Raw genomic sequence first — 15,231 nt, 5'->3', positions numbered from 1 at the left:
CCAAGGTCCCCGCCTTCGACCACTACCCATCCCACATTGCACCAGACCCCTTTGGCCCCTTCTATAGGTGGTGAGCCCATGGGAAGGGGGACCCACGTATCCTCTTCGGGCTGTGCCCGGCCGGGCTCCATGGGTGAAAGCCCGGCCACCAGGCGCTCGCCAACGTGCCCCACCTCCAGGCCTGGCTCCAGAGTGGGGCCCTGGTGACCCGCGTCTGGGCGAGGGAACACTGTGTCCAATTCTGTTGCTCATCATAAGGGGTGTTTGGGCTGCACATTGGCTGATCCCTCACCTAGGACCTGTCTGCCTTGGGTGACCCTACTAGGGGCATGAAGCCCCTGACAGCAAAGCTCCTAGGATCATTGGGACACTCAAACCCCTCCACCACGATAAGATGGCAGCCCAGGGAGGGGTGAATGGTTAATTGTAAAAAAATATATACAGAAGAAACTACTAATACTAATTCTGAAGTTGTCATTTCCTAATGTACTGCATGTGAATGTATTGTATTATATTAGGAACTGAACTGCCTGTATACTGCCCTGAGATGACTCTTGTTGGGAACTAGGGCTGTAAAAATACACTGAGCTAAAGTTTCTTATTTCTATTAATTTTGAGAGTTTGCCTTGACTTTGTCACTAAAAATATATATGAAAAACATTTTACAGTATTATGTCATGGATCAAAAACAGTAAGTAGCAGGTCTGAAGTAACATTTTGCTCTCGTTACCAGGAGGCATCTCGACGTTTCTCCATGCCGACTCCAGGACTGGAAAGTCAGCTCAAGCAGGAAAACTTCATCCTTGGCAGCTCAACGTAATACTTTAAATGTCTCACCTGTCCAGCTCATTATGGTGTTCAGCTGTAGTGCAGTTTAGTGTCTTACGGTGGGCGTTGGTTGTAGCATACAGTGAGCAAACACTGTGTTAGCTAACACTGTCTTCCTAAGTAAGTGGCTGTCAGATGTTCACTGATAGTATTTTGTCTGAGTGATTTGGTCATTTTCATCAGGAGTTCAGATCAGGGATACTACTTTACACTACAATCTTTTACATTACCATAAACCCACTATTAAAAATAAAGGCCTAGCATTCTTTGAAGGAAGGCATATTGTGTACGCCCACTGCCTCTCATGCCAGAGTTTTAAACTAAAACTAGGAATGGAGCTGATCAAACCTTGGAAATGATGATATGTGCAATTTGTGAGATCTTGTGAGATGTGTTGTACTCTCAGCTACTACCACCACAAAATTTAGTTCAATAATTGTCAGTTGAACTAAGTTAAAGCCATTTTTGAGTTTGACAGTTTGCCGTGGCAGCCATCTTGAATAAGATTGACAAGAAAAGCTGAGTTGCACATACAATAATTACTTTGAGAGTTCTGTTACAGTCCCTCCAGTTGTTCATGAGATATTTTGCTAACAGACAGAGTTGACTTTAATGGTTTATGGCATTTTTAAGCAAAAATGTCAGATATGTGCAGCAGTATGTGAATATGTGTTGGGAAAGACTCTCAGCTACCACATCAAGTCTAACTCAGTAGCTGTAATATCCTCCTGACTACCAGGAGAGAAAGTACTGTCCAATCACAATATCCCCACCCCTTCACATGTGGTATCATTAGAAAGCTCTAAATGTCCTCAGTAGATTGTAAAAGGAGTCAATTCAGTAGTATGCAGTGGGTGGTGGATATTCAGGTTTACAAAGTTTGAACTACTGGTAGTCAGGAGGACATTGACTGAGTTATAGCAGATTTTGTGTTTACCAGGGTCCCTTGGCTGTATTGAATTGGGGTGACTCCAAAGGTTAATAAGTTGTAGATGTACATCTGTCCTGTAGTTCATGAGATATGTTGCTAACATTTAAAATGGTGGCGTTATGTTTGGTTTTGAATAGGATATGTGAGATTTTGTGTCAGTATACTGGTTAGGGTTACTTCTGAGTGTCAGGTTTTACTAACTTTGCTCTAAATGTTCTTGTGTTCTGTCTGTCCTGTCATTCCTGTGGTGACCCTAATTCAAAATGTGAATTGTTGTTCGGCAGCATAGATCAGGTGAAGGGGGTGCTGACGCTGCAGGGAGAGGCCCTGACACAAGCTGTGAGTCTGTTCTCATTAATCCAAAGATTAAGGAAGAATAGCATCTTTAATGTTTCCCTTTTCTCAACAGGACATTAACCTGAAGGTTGCAAAGAGCAGCCAGGTCCTACACTTTCAGTTCAGAGAAGACAAGCAGTGGAAACTTCAGCAGGTACTGTAATCTTCCAGTTAAACGGAGACCGCTCCACATGCCACGCAGCTCAAAATCTTTATATTTTCTTTAACTTTGAAGCTTTGAAACCATTTCTGTTAGCAACATTTAACCATGACAGCAGGGCAGAGAAAATAACTCATTTTATTACTTACCTACTGTTTGGTTCATTTGATCTTGTAGCTAAAGTTGAACTAATTTTAGCTTTTTGGTACAGTTCTGTGAAATTTAGTCTTGAGCAAAGTTTTTACTAGTTTTAACTTTTTCTTTGGTTTTGCTAATTATAGCATTTAGCTGTGGTTTAACTGTCATCAGTCCAAAAACACAGAAAAATCAACCATCATTTTCTCCTCAGCATCATGCTCAATACCTGTCACCCTGTCCTGATGCGTCAGAACTCATGTTGTGTTCACTGACCCTGTTTCTGGCTCACATATATGCATTACAGTCGGTTTTAACACAAAAATGCCATTGGTTGTTATTTTCCATCCAAGGTTTGAATTATTTAGTTTATTTCTTTGACATTGCATGGTGGGCCACAAGTTTTCTGAGGGCCATATAAGATCTGTCCTCTTGATGGTCCCCGTCCCTGTTCTGTATAATTACTCATGTAATTATAGTATTAAGTATTACAATGGTGAGTAATTTATCACTGTAGCATTTATTTATTAACTGTTTTCTGTCAGTACATTCATACACAATGGACAAGATGGGCTCAAAGCAAGTCATATTTTAAATGATTTATGAATTAATATAGCATAATACTCAATGATGAAACATAATGCCATGTAGCATATATCAAGATGGCAGCACAGATGCTGGCCATTCCAGTGCTTCTTGTTCATTGACTTGTCCAGTGTTATGTCATGAAGGGCACAAACAAGTTGTATGAAATGAATGCCTTCAGATATGTAACATGGAAATCTTAAACTGAATGCTACTGGTGGAATAAGTCTAACTGTTAATTCTATGATGTGCATCTTAAATTAAGTGTACTTTTTCTCTTGATGCATATAAAATTTACTAACCAAAGCTAAACCAAACAGTAAACATATCTAACAGTTTTATTACATGGGGATATTATAAAATTCCATCTGGGATCAATAAAATATCTGTCTGGATTTGAAGTGGTAAAATGGATAGAAATAGAAGGAAACAACTTCCACATTAAAAAAAATAAAATAAAATGCCCAAGAAGACACACACAAAAAGTTTGTGGCATTCCTCCAAGGAATTCTGGGTTTTTAATTTTACTCTGCAGTTTAATCTGGATCCTGCAGGTTCGAGCCCAGGTTGTGCCATGAAGGGCATCCAGTGTAAACAATTGCCAAATCTTTCATGTGAGTTTACTCAATGTGGCAACCTCTGCATTTAGGAGCAGCTGGCAGAAGGAAAAAACAACAACAACTCTGTAGTTGTTGCTTGGTTGATGTCAATTAAAACTTAAATATAGGAGATGAACGTTTATTTTCAGAATGATTAGTGATTGAACAGTAATAAATATAGACCTTTTCTCTCTGTTTGTTCCTTAGATCCAGGATGCCAGGAATCATGTGAATCAGGCTCTGCAGCTGCTGTGCAGCCACGATGAGAGCTACCAGTTCAAGACGGGGGCTGAGGTTAATAAGGTTGGTGGCTTGAGTGGCTTCATTCAGTCATGACAAAGATGAATCTGGCCAAGACTCCTCTCTTTGACTGTGTTTGTTGTTGCTGCAGCTAATGGATGCTGTGATGTTGCAGCTGACCCGGGCACGGAACCGCCTCACCACCCCAGCTTCTTTGACGCTTCCAGAACTTGCAACCAGTGGGCTCATGGTACGAGCCAGCAGAAGCACACTTTGAATGTACACTGCTGACATGATACTGCTAACACAATACCACACAGTACTTCCAACACAATATTACTAATGCAGTACTTTTATCACAATACTGCTAACAAAATGCTACTAACACAGTATTGCTAACACAATACACAATGTGGTAAGCCTTTTTCTAGCTTTTTGCTACTTTTAGCTTCTGGCTAGCCTTTGGTACTTTTAGCTAGCATTTTTCTCCTTTAAGCTGTTAAAGGTGAAATGAAAAGTGTTTTGAAGCTAACATAAATCAAAAGAAAGTCATAAAAGGGGCTTATTTTCTGAGTATCACATAAAAAAAATACAAAAAAAAGAAAAATTAACTGGGGTCTCTTCTGCATTTTCCATGATCACTCGGTAGGATGACGTATCCTGTGCCAAGCACAAGAACGCCAACAAGGCAGGAAATAACAAACAGATACTGTGGGGGTGAAATAGTTCAGTGCATTGCAGTTAATTGTGTAAATGGACCCAAAACTTCTTCAGCTTCCCAAAGGAAAAGAAAGTTTAATGGATGTAGTTAGTTTAGCTCCAGGTGAAAAGTCTGGAGACTGACTGTGCAGGTAATGTTTTGAAGAGGACCACCTGAAATACAAAGCGTCAGTAGAAGAACCACCTCCTGTCAGCATCAGACCTCCACTCACTGCCTCTTCACTGTCCAACCACCACCGGCTGCCTCCCACTGTCTGACCTCTGCCTGTCGCCTCATCACTTCACACCAAAAAAAACTCTACTCTTGTTAACAAAACTTGCTTTTTCTTCTGCTTCTGTTTTCACTGATAAACACTGACAGTGACGTCACTGTCCTCAGTGTCCTCCAGCGGTCTGCCACAGCTGGCCGTCACCAACCAAGGAGCTAACACACCCCACAGTGGGAGTTTGACACAAAAACTCTAAAAATGACTCATCAACGTTTTATATCCGAGAAATGGACCACGGGAGAGTTTTACGGAAGGGTTTACCTAAAATAAAGACATGAAAACTCATTATTTTTATATTTGATTTCATTTCATCTTTAACTTATTGTTTGCTTCTTTTAGCATTTAGCTAGCGTTTTGCCTCTTTAGGCTTTCAGCTAATGTTCTGCCTTTTGTTAAACGTCAGCAGTCTCCTTCAGAACTCAGCATTCAGTGTATTTTTTCTGTTTTACACTCCTTTGCTTCTTTGTTTATCCTTTGATCTATAGAAAATGTTTACTCCTCCCATGCCTGGTGATGTGATGGTGAACTTTTACATTAATTTAAGCAAACTGTGTCTGACCGTTTACCAACTGCATGTTCTACCTTCAAACACCACCAAGGTAAGAACACGGACTATCCTCCAGCTCTCCTTGAAGCTGCGCATGGTTCTCCTGACTCATGTAGGCTTGGTTTCTCTCTTGTCCTCGTAGAATTTCAAGCCAGCAGGAAGTTCAGTGCTGCACAACCCTGGAGCCATGTTGTAAGTCTGTTTTTCTTTTCTTTTCTTGTTTTAGATGAAGCTATCTCATCTGACACGTTTTAATTAATGTAGATTGATTCCTCTTAAAGAATTCTTCGGGGCAGATTGTCCTAAATCAGAAACAATGGGGCAGGTTTACTCATATTACAAATCTGATGCAGGTTCTGTTAGAACCACAGGCTTGTTTCTTACCATGACACAGCTAATATAAACCTGATGAACTGTTTAGGTAAAACAGTATGTTTTTGAACAATTAAAATCTTACCTGTTGTAGACCGTTCCTCTTTAAATGGTCCAAGTTTGGAGATATACAGGACTTTTAAGGTAATGGCTGTGATTGGCTGGTGGTGTGGTTCATTTACATCCAACTCACGTTTCGAGTGTGTACACAGAGCCGAGCGCTAGCAGTTTGTCAGAGTTGTAAAAACTATACTCCACTACCATTGCACAATGGTCAAAAAAGGGTAAATTATGTGTACCCTGCCATCCCTGCACTGCTTACTTTTTTTGGTTCTTTGTTATTATGAGTGTTTTAAATGCTTTTAGTTTTGAACTTGGCTGTTGCTGTGACAAAATAATTTTCTTCAGGAGATTAATAAAGTACCTTTTACTACTTTGATGATTAAACTCTTACTTTACACGTTTATCATCAGATGTCTTTAGGATGGGACCGAGGGCAGAAGGAAGAACAAAGTCTACTGAACTTACAATCATTCTACCTTTTTATTGTATTTTTTATATTATTCTTGGAGTCCACAGAACAAAAACATGTGAATATATATAAATATGCAGTATCTCACTCAAGTATGATGACTTGAGTCACTCAGGAACAGTACAGGTGAAAATGTGGGCAATGACATTTCAGCAGTTTTTATGGTGGGTTCAATAAAACAAAACACATACAAGGCCTAGCATTCACTGAAGGAATTCATATTCCCCACAGAATTTAATGTCAGATTTTTTAAAAATACATTTTTAACATTTTAAATCAACATCTAACATCAAACAGACACTCCACCCCCACCCCCACCCCGGCACACCTACCTCTAACAAACAAGAAGAAAAAAAAGATCTATAAATACACATATACTTCCAAACACATTACATTTATGCACACACACACACACACACATTTTTTAAACCACATCACTGTGGTGCTCAGTTCAGTTCAAATGTTTCAGCTATACCATCTAAAGTCAGCCCATTTGATTTATTTTATTTGATTTTTCAGTTTAAGAAAATAAAGGACCTCTGTAATCCAGTTTGTTTATGCAGATTTCCACTTTAGCAGTATTAGCCTCCTGACAGACATTGTGTCAGATATTTTTACAAGCCTGGCTTTATTGTAGTGAGCTCAATGTAGGATCTAACATTTTCTCTTTCACATCACCCCCGCCCCAAACATCATCTGAAATCAGGAGTTGTCAGTTATGTACACTCCAAGATACAAAACCTGAGTTGGATATCTTGAATGATATATTAATAAGCAGATACTCCTTTGCCTCTGTTAACAGAAATGCCTCAGTTTCCCCAAGATCAGGTTTACATCCAAAAACTTTACCAAATGCATCTAAACTGAAAGGGCTGCAGGAATAACAGAAGGCCATCTACATCCAGGGCCACTTTCAACTCCACAACATTTCTAGTTATGCTGGATCTATCAGGATGAGACTGGAAAGCATCGACAGGACCTCCATTACAGGAGGACTGAGTGACATCACTGCCATGTAGAGGGATGTAAGCAAAAATATTTAAAGTCTGGGCCATTTGTTTTGACAGCTGCTTGAGGGGCTTTAATAATAATCTTACCCATGAAATAATTCTTTTCCCAAAATAAAAACCAGATAATCCTACTCTACTATGTCAAATTCTTTTTCATCATCCACAGCAATTAAAGCCTCAGGCAGAGGGATTGTGGAGGAGCTTAAACCACAATAATACTTCTGGGAGATCAAAAACAAGTGCCTGTTGGTGATCTAGTAATATAATTGAAGGTAAAACTTCTTTCAAGGACTTAGCTAACTTTGCTATCAATTTGAAATAAGTGTGTAGGCCCTTACAGTGCAATGAGCAAACCTAATATCCCCACCCACATTAGGTGGGGACCTCTTCAGCTAGGAGTAGGGGGGCACAGATTTCCAGATCAGTCACCATATTAAGCACAAAACCTGCATAGGTCTATAAATATGGGGTAGGTGCCAGTCTGTCCCAAAGTTTAATCATACTACAAAACAACCTGAGGGATGTATAGATAAGCTGTGCCAATCTATAAAGCAGAAAAAGATTCCACAAGCCAAAGAATGCTTGATAAGCTAAAAACTTTTGAAATACTTTTTTAAACAAAAATACAATTAAAATAAATACTAATTGTTTGCACCTAATTTGAATCCTAATTTAAGTCACATTTACAAATAAATTAAAGTAACATAAATGAAAAAGTGCAAACAAAGCACCAACACACGTCTCACTTCCAGGCCAATGAATAACAACAGAGAACTCTGACAGACAGACAGATGCTGTGCTTTTTGTGGCACAGGCTGCATGTTGGATCACTACATGGAACAACAAAACAAAACATATCTAATGCTGAATTTAATAACATCATTTTACTGGTAAACAAGGATAATATTTTCACTAAGTGAAAACATGCTTACCATATTCAGTCTTGTAAAGCCACCTGCTGAATTTCAGCTCAACTAACCATTTTTGGTTAAACCCGCTCGTTTGATGTTTATCACTGTGGCTCTCTCATAGAGGGATCATATAAATGCTGATACAGGTGAACCAGCTCTGCTAGAGAACCGAAATCATCTGTTTTGAGTGGAGCGCAGCGCACGCGGTTCGCGCAAAGTTACAAAAATTGGGAGGTGCACGACCACATGGCGTGACACCGCGCAGAGCCTTTGTGCAGGGGCGGGGACAGTGCGATTGCGTGACTGTTGACGCGCGCACCCTCGCGTGGTGACCTTGCAGTGGAAAAAAACGTGTATAAAAAATGATGTATTTTACAATAAACAAGCGGAATTTAGCCTGGCGGTGGGGAGCTTGGCAGCCTGCCAGGCTTATAATACACTGGGGGAAACCCTGGAATAGCATTTCTGGTTTGAAACTGTCACATCAATGATCATTGGTCATGGCGGCTCACCCTCCCTGGTTTAGCTTGTTGTGCACAGTGGGCTTACCCTGATGCACCATAGCATCTCTTTATTAGCATCCAGCTTCTCAGGGAATTCAAGCACCAAGGTCTGGTGACCCGGCCTCCCTCAGCAAGCCCTGGCGGACTTGTTTTGTTTGTCCGAGGACTCGACATTTATCAAGATGTGACTCAGAGTATGTGGAGGCCCTAATAAGTCTTTGAACAAGTAGCAGTGGTAAATGATGGACAGACTTTAAGTGTTAATTAAAATACACTGCTCAAAAAAATAAAGGGAACACTTAAACAACACAATATAACTCCAAGTAAATCAAACTTCTGTGAAAGCAAACTGTCCACTTAGGAAGCAACACTGATTGGCCATCAGTTTCACATGCTGCTGTGCAAATGGAACAGACAACAGGTGGAAATTATTGGCAAGGAGTGGTTCTGCAGGTGGGGACCACAGACCACTTCTCAGTACCTATGCTTTCTGGCTGATGTTTTGGTCACTTTTGAATGTTGGTGGTGCTTTCACACTCATGGTAGCATGAGACGGAGTCTACAACCCACACAATTGGCTCAGGTAGTGCAGCTCATCCAGGATGGCACATCAATGCCAGCTGTGGCAAGAAGGTTTGCTGTGTCTGTCAGCGTAGTGTCCAGAGGCTGGAGGCGCTGCCAGGAGACAGGCCAGTACACCAGGAGACGTGGAGGAGGCCGTAGGAGGGCAACAACCCAGCAGCAGGACCGCTACCTCCGCCTTTGTGCCAGGAGGAACAGGAGGAGCAGCCAGAGCCCTGCAAAATGATCTCCAGCAGGCTACAAATGTGCATATGTCTGCACAAACGGTTAGAAACCAACTCCATGACTGCCATTAGGTACCGAGATGAGATCCTCAGACCCCTTGTGAGACCATATGCTGGTGCGGTTGGCCCTGGGTTCCTCCTCATGCAGGACAATGCTCGACCTCATGTGGCTGGAGTGTGTCTGCAGTTCCTGCAGATGAAGGCATTGAAGCTATGGACTGGCCTGCTCGTTCCCCAGACCTGAATCTGATTGAGCACATCTGGGACATCATGTCTCGCTCCATCCACCAACGTCACGTTGCACCACAGACTGTCTAGGAGTTGGCGGATGGTTTAGTCCATGTCTGGGAGGAGATCCCTCAGGAGACCACCCACCACCTCATCAGGAGCATACCCAGGCGTTGTAGGGAGGTCATACAGGCACGTGGAGGCCACACACAATACTGAGCCTCATTTAGATGTGTTTTAAGGACATTACATCAAAGTTGGATCAGCCTGTAGTGTGTTTTTCCACATTAATTTTGTGTGTGACTCCAGATCCAGGCCTCCATTGGTTAATAAATTTGATTTCCATTGATAATTTTTGTGTGATTGTTTTGTCAGCACATTCAACTTTGTACAGAACAAAGTATTCAAAGAGAATATTTCATTCATTCAGATCTAGGATGTGTTATTTGAGTGTTCCCTTTATTTTTTGGAGCAGTGCATATTCACATTCCCTCAGAGCTCTTGCGAAACACATCCTACTCCAATCGTGTTCGCTGCTTTCATGCCCGAGTTCTTATAACATGTCATCTTACGTTGGGAAACATCAGTTGGAGTGTTTTGAAAATAATGTTGTGAGATCTTGCGATATTGTGAGATCTTGCAAGAGATGTTGCAACATGTGATAGCACTCCGAGTGTGTTGGGGATGACTTTCAGCTACTACCACACCAATTGTTTCACCATATTGCACAGCCCCAGGCTGAAAGTCTTTCCCATGATACTCTGTGTGCTAACACATCTCATGAGATCTCACAGTATCACATAAGATTGTCTAAGGTCATTCACCAGGTTTGACGGCTGTAACTCCATTCTTCTTAGCAAAACGATCTCAGTCTAAAATTCCAACATGAAAGGCAACGAGTGATATGTATTCCTTCAAGGAATACCAGGTCCTTGAGTTTGGACTGGTTTTCAGCTCCAAATCAGGATTATGATCTGCCCTTTGCATCTAGAAATACACCAACAGGAAACATCAAATCTTTGAGCCTAAACGTTGCTTTTCTGCCCACAGCGAGCTGAACAGCAACCGCTTTGAGGTGAGTCACGTTCACAAAGTGGAGTGTGTGGTGCCATGGCTCAACGACACGCTGGTCTTCTTCACCATCTCCCTGCAGCTCTGTCAGCAACTCAAAGACAAGGTGGGAGTCCTCACTAAGTCATAACACGATAGTTCTCCTTAAAGTGTAGCAATGTGGGATGAAGTGGGGTTTTGAATATCTTACCTGTTGTAGACAGCTCAGTTTGGAAGAACATTCTGGCAGGACTTCTGAGTTAATGGCTAGTCTAAAAGTGGAACTCTGCCATCCATAAACAACTTTAATGAATTCAAACACTGTTTCATAGACCTTTTACACTATTGTTCAGCCTGGGGTCACTTCCTGCAGGACATTCATTGTATTTTCTGCCAGAATCCCCCTGTCATGTGAAACTGATGGCAGTGATAAAATCCACTTTGGAAGTGGGTCTTATTGAGCTGTGGACAGCCTTGAAAGGTGCTGGTACCATGACTGTATCAGTACAAGTTGTGGTTGGACTGTTTTTGTTTAAACGAACCTGAACTTTTGTCCTCCTTTCTCTCCAGATATCTGTCTTCTCCAGTTTCTGGAACTACAGACCTTTCTAATCCTCATCCAGTTCATCCTCAGATGGGTCCAAACTGAACTAACCACTGAAGTGTAAGGGATTTCCTGGAAAGGTTTTATTTTTGTATGTGTTTCTGATGCAGTTAATCAGTCTGAAGTGTTGCACGATTATCTAGAAGAGCCAGTCAGACCCTAGTTGATCTTTATATTTGCCATTTCTATTTGTGTTAGGACCGGTTGACTGACATTTCTTTGTCACGTGGATTTCATTTCACAGTACAGACTTAAACTTCTCATTAAATGATAGGTGATTTATTTTTAAGCTAAGGCATTTTGATTATGTAGTATTTATCAGGTTCAAACGTATCATTCATCATGTGGAACACTATTTTTTTGCACTCAGGGTGGAAGAATGAAGCAGTAGTAAAAGGTTTTGTTCTCAGAGCACTTTCAAATTGAGCTCATGTCTTACATATCTTCCCAGTCCTTGGAACAGTTTTACATGTTGGAGTCGAACAGTTAGTTCATGTCTACTGCACGTCTGGATGTTGAAGTTTTAAACTCGTTGGCTACTTTAAAAGTTCTGCAGTGCTTTGACATCTGAAAGAAGTGAAACCCAGGCCTATAGAGGGGTGTTGAGTCTCACCGCTGTAAAACTACTCAGTCAGGAGTGAGATGTATCAAGACGAGCTGAAAGCACTTTTTTATCAGTTTGACTCAGTGATAGAATCAGAAACAGATTTTAGCTCTACACCAGCCTCTGAGTCTGCAAAGAGTGCAACTGTGGGAGATCACTCGGCATTAAAGCCAGCATCTCACTGGGTACAAATGTTGGAGACAAAGTAAATGAATTATTAGTTGTAATCTCTCTGAACTCTGAGTGTTTGGGAGCAACAAGCTGTGAGGCCATATTTTGAGCTTAAAGCACAGTTTGCAAAACTGTATTCTAGGCCGTGCACATTATCTTGTCCAACTCTGCCCAATCGTACCTCCTTAGTCGCCCCCACATTTAGGATTAAATCTACTGGAGTGCACTATAGAAATGAAGTCCGATTTGGGCAAGTTTTTCAATAATAAATGTTGCCAGTGCTTAAGCATTGAAACATCCTTACTACTATTCTGATAAAAAAATGTCCTGTATCTCGTCACACGGCTTCGAAATAAAACATAACTGCTCTGCTCTGACCCAACAGAGACAAAATATGAAAAAAAGAAAAACTGATGTAAAAAGTGGAAATCAGTGGGATTTTGGTGAAAGATGAGCAACCGCAGCCGTCTTTTGGAGCTCTGAAGCTCCGACCTTCTTCAGATTAGAAACAGGTCACAGAAAGTTCCATATTAATGATTTTTACAATATCACAGATTAAGTTTGATCATTTTTGAATGCTGGTTCAACTTACAGTTAATGTTGCACTCTAACGTTTGAAGTGTTCAAACATTTCAAAACCTTAGCAGACGATGTAGATTCACTTATAATTGATCTGAAAACTGGAAGTAAAGGATATTTTTACCTTCTCATACTTCCTACATGAAACATTGTAGAAATATAAAATGTTCCATGTTTTCTGCTGCACCTGGTTCAAGGAACTTTATTCTGACTTCTAATTTTCATACAGCATCTGTCTGTTTGAGGCTTATTTTTCAGTCTGTTTCTGTCAGCCTCAGTCAGGAGGTGACAGACAGGTGTGTGGTTTCCATGGTGACCATAATGAGCCACTTGCAGCAACTTTAATATTTCTTTTGATCTTGGTTGTCTTTCCACGGTTTACACAGTTCATACACTGAATGGAGACATCAGTTTAGGGCAGCAGCTGCAGAGACTTTCTGGTTATTATTCATCATTAGTGTGGTTTTTAGGCCTGGACATGTTCTCACCAGTACAGCTGACAAAATACAGCTCTAGTGTCCTTAAGATGAATTGGAGACACCTGTGATTACTTTTTTGAGAGAAAATATGTTATAAATTTTTTTTAACATGTTACAAATTCAAGCAACAAGACTAAGAGCCTTTTATGAGTCATGTGAAAAAATGAAGAACATCTGCAAATGTTTTGAGACATTTTGAAGACTCCAACAGTCAGATACTGGCTTTAATCACTGAAGTCATAGTCTAACTGTAGAAAACCATTCCTAGCTGTGAGGGAATACAGTAAAAAGATTCCTTACTGTCTCCTGTTTTAATGCTCAGTTTGCATCGGGACATCAGCTGAAGTCAGTCATGTGATGATGATCAGTGTTCTGATCATGGATGAGGGTTACAACACTACAACTCACAGGCCACTTTATTAGCTCCACCTTGTTGTTTATTTGTCCCCAGAACTGCCTTAATTCTTTAAGGTACACATTCAACAAGGTGTTGGAAACATTCCTGAGAGGTTGACATGTTAGCATCACACAGTTGCTGCAGATTTGTCCGCTGCACATCCATGATGTGAATCTCCTGTTCCAGCACATCCCAGAGGTGCTGACTGGACTGTGATCTGGTGACTGTGAGGTAGAGGCAGACCAATTAATCAGCTGACATTTGACACTGAAATTAAGAAATAAAATATGCAATCGACCGTGCAAATTTTTCACACACACACACACACATATATGTGTGTGTATAGCTCTTCTAAGCGTTCTTAAATACATGGTTCTTTAAGTTGGACAGTTACCTTGTCAAATGAAAAATTGACCCTGAAGATGGTTGTGTGAAAATCCCAGCAGATCCGCTGTTTCTGAAATACTCAGACTAGAGGTCGAACAATACTTTTTTCATCTGGTCGATACTAATCTATAGAAAACAAGGCAGCCAAACTCAGTAAGTTGGTCCTAGCAGCTGCTGCCTTGAACTTCATGTTCCTTCTTGGTCTTTGCAGTTAGGACCGGCTGTCAGCGGTCAGTATCAGCTGATTAAAAGTCTGCCTCTAACTCAAACCAGCCCGTTTGGCACCAACAACCCCCTACATTTACAGCCATGTTTTCCCCAGTCGGATGCCAGGTGTGATCTTCACCTCATCTACATGCCTGAAGGCGCTGAGTTGCTGCCACATGATTGGCTGAGTAGTTATTTGTGTTACCAGGGAGTTAAACCTAATAAAGAGGCCAGTGTGTGTGGTTCCGTTGGATGAACAGGTCATTATGTGGCATTAAGTCAGATATCAGTTCAACAGGAGCAGCAGGTGGAAAGCACCGAGCACTCGTTTTATTTGGCATCATATTCCTGGTGTTAAACTGATTTATAAGCTATTTGTCTTGTTTTTTTGCTTTGCTTGTATTTATTATGTTTCCTATGTTGGTTTGATTATTTGTTAACCAAACACTAATGCAATCCTGATCAAATGGCTTAATTCCAATAAGTGTTAATGTTTCAAATGTAACATAAAATGTGGAAATGACTTATCTGTGCAATAAAGTTACAAATTCAGCTGTTTGTGTTTCTCCTTCTTGCTCATACACACTCTGTATCTGCCAGCTAAGACTTAACACTCATTCTTACTCACCGCCATGACAGGTGGGTAATCTCTGCACGGTTGTCTGTTAGCAAAATATTTCATGAACCAGTGGACTAAGTTTACTGAAACTCACTGGATGTAAATCTTCACGTTTTGGAGTCAGTCTGAGCTAATCAATCTTATCAAACACACAACAGTCATTTGTTCAGATAGTGAGCAAACAGCTAAGAGTCGTTCCCAACATGTTGGCTAAAATGTCTGAAACTTTGGCAGGCAAGGCCGTGCATGATATCCATTCCTGGAAGGAATGCTAGTTTCATTTCTTAGGATCTTAATTCTCAGGAGCCACACTGTCTTGTAGTCTTCATCATTATTTCGCCTGGCTTTTGGAAGGTCTTAATTAGAACTTTGGCAGTGTGTATGTATGTAGATTTAGTTTTTTTTTGTTAAAGAAAATGTTT

At 40.8% G+C, this 15,231-nt stretch overlaps 1 protein-coding gene across 2 annotated transcripts in view; it reads left to right on the top strand.

Moving 5' to 3' along the window:
- rogdi (rogdi atypical leucine zipper) overlaps positions 1–14,742 on the top strand; it is a 20,756-nt gene extending 6,014 nt beyond the window's left edge. For both annotated transcript variants that reach the window (XM_017439691.3, XM_017439692.3), the window contains exons 3-11: positions 734–816; positions 2,044–2,098; positions 2,169–2,249; positions 3,782–3,877; positions 3,966–4,064; positions 5,289–5,402; positions 5,493–5,542; positions 10,763–10,889; positions 11,333–14,742. In XM_017439691.3, the coding sequence (XP_017295180.1) occupies positions 734–816; positions 2,044–2,098; positions 2,169–2,249; positions 3,782–3,877; positions 3,966–4,064; positions 5,289–5,402; positions 5,493–5,542; positions 10,763–10,889; positions 11,333–11,374 (747 nt within the window). In that variant the 3' untranslated portion in view covers positions 11,375–14,742. The remainder of the gene's footprint in view (positions 1–733; positions 817–2,043; positions 2,099–2,168; positions 2,250–3,781; positions 3,878–3,965; positions 4,065–5,288; positions 5,403–5,492; positions 5,543–10,762; positions 10,890–11,332) is intronic.
- The last annotated feature ends 489 nt before the right edge of the window (positions 14,743–15,231 follow it).

The sequence above is a fragment of the Kryptolebias marmoratus genome, linkage group LG12, assembly GCF_001649575.2.
Source record: "Kryptolebias marmoratus isolate JLee-2015 linkage group LG12, ASM164957v2, whole genome shotgun sequence".
NCBI lineage: Eukaryota > Metazoa > Chordata > Actinopteri > Cyprinodontiformes > Rivulidae > Kryptolebias > Kryptolebias marmoratus.
The sequence above is the reverse complement of the archived record's forward strand: the minus strand, read 5'-3'. Positions and strand labels throughout refer to the sequence as shown.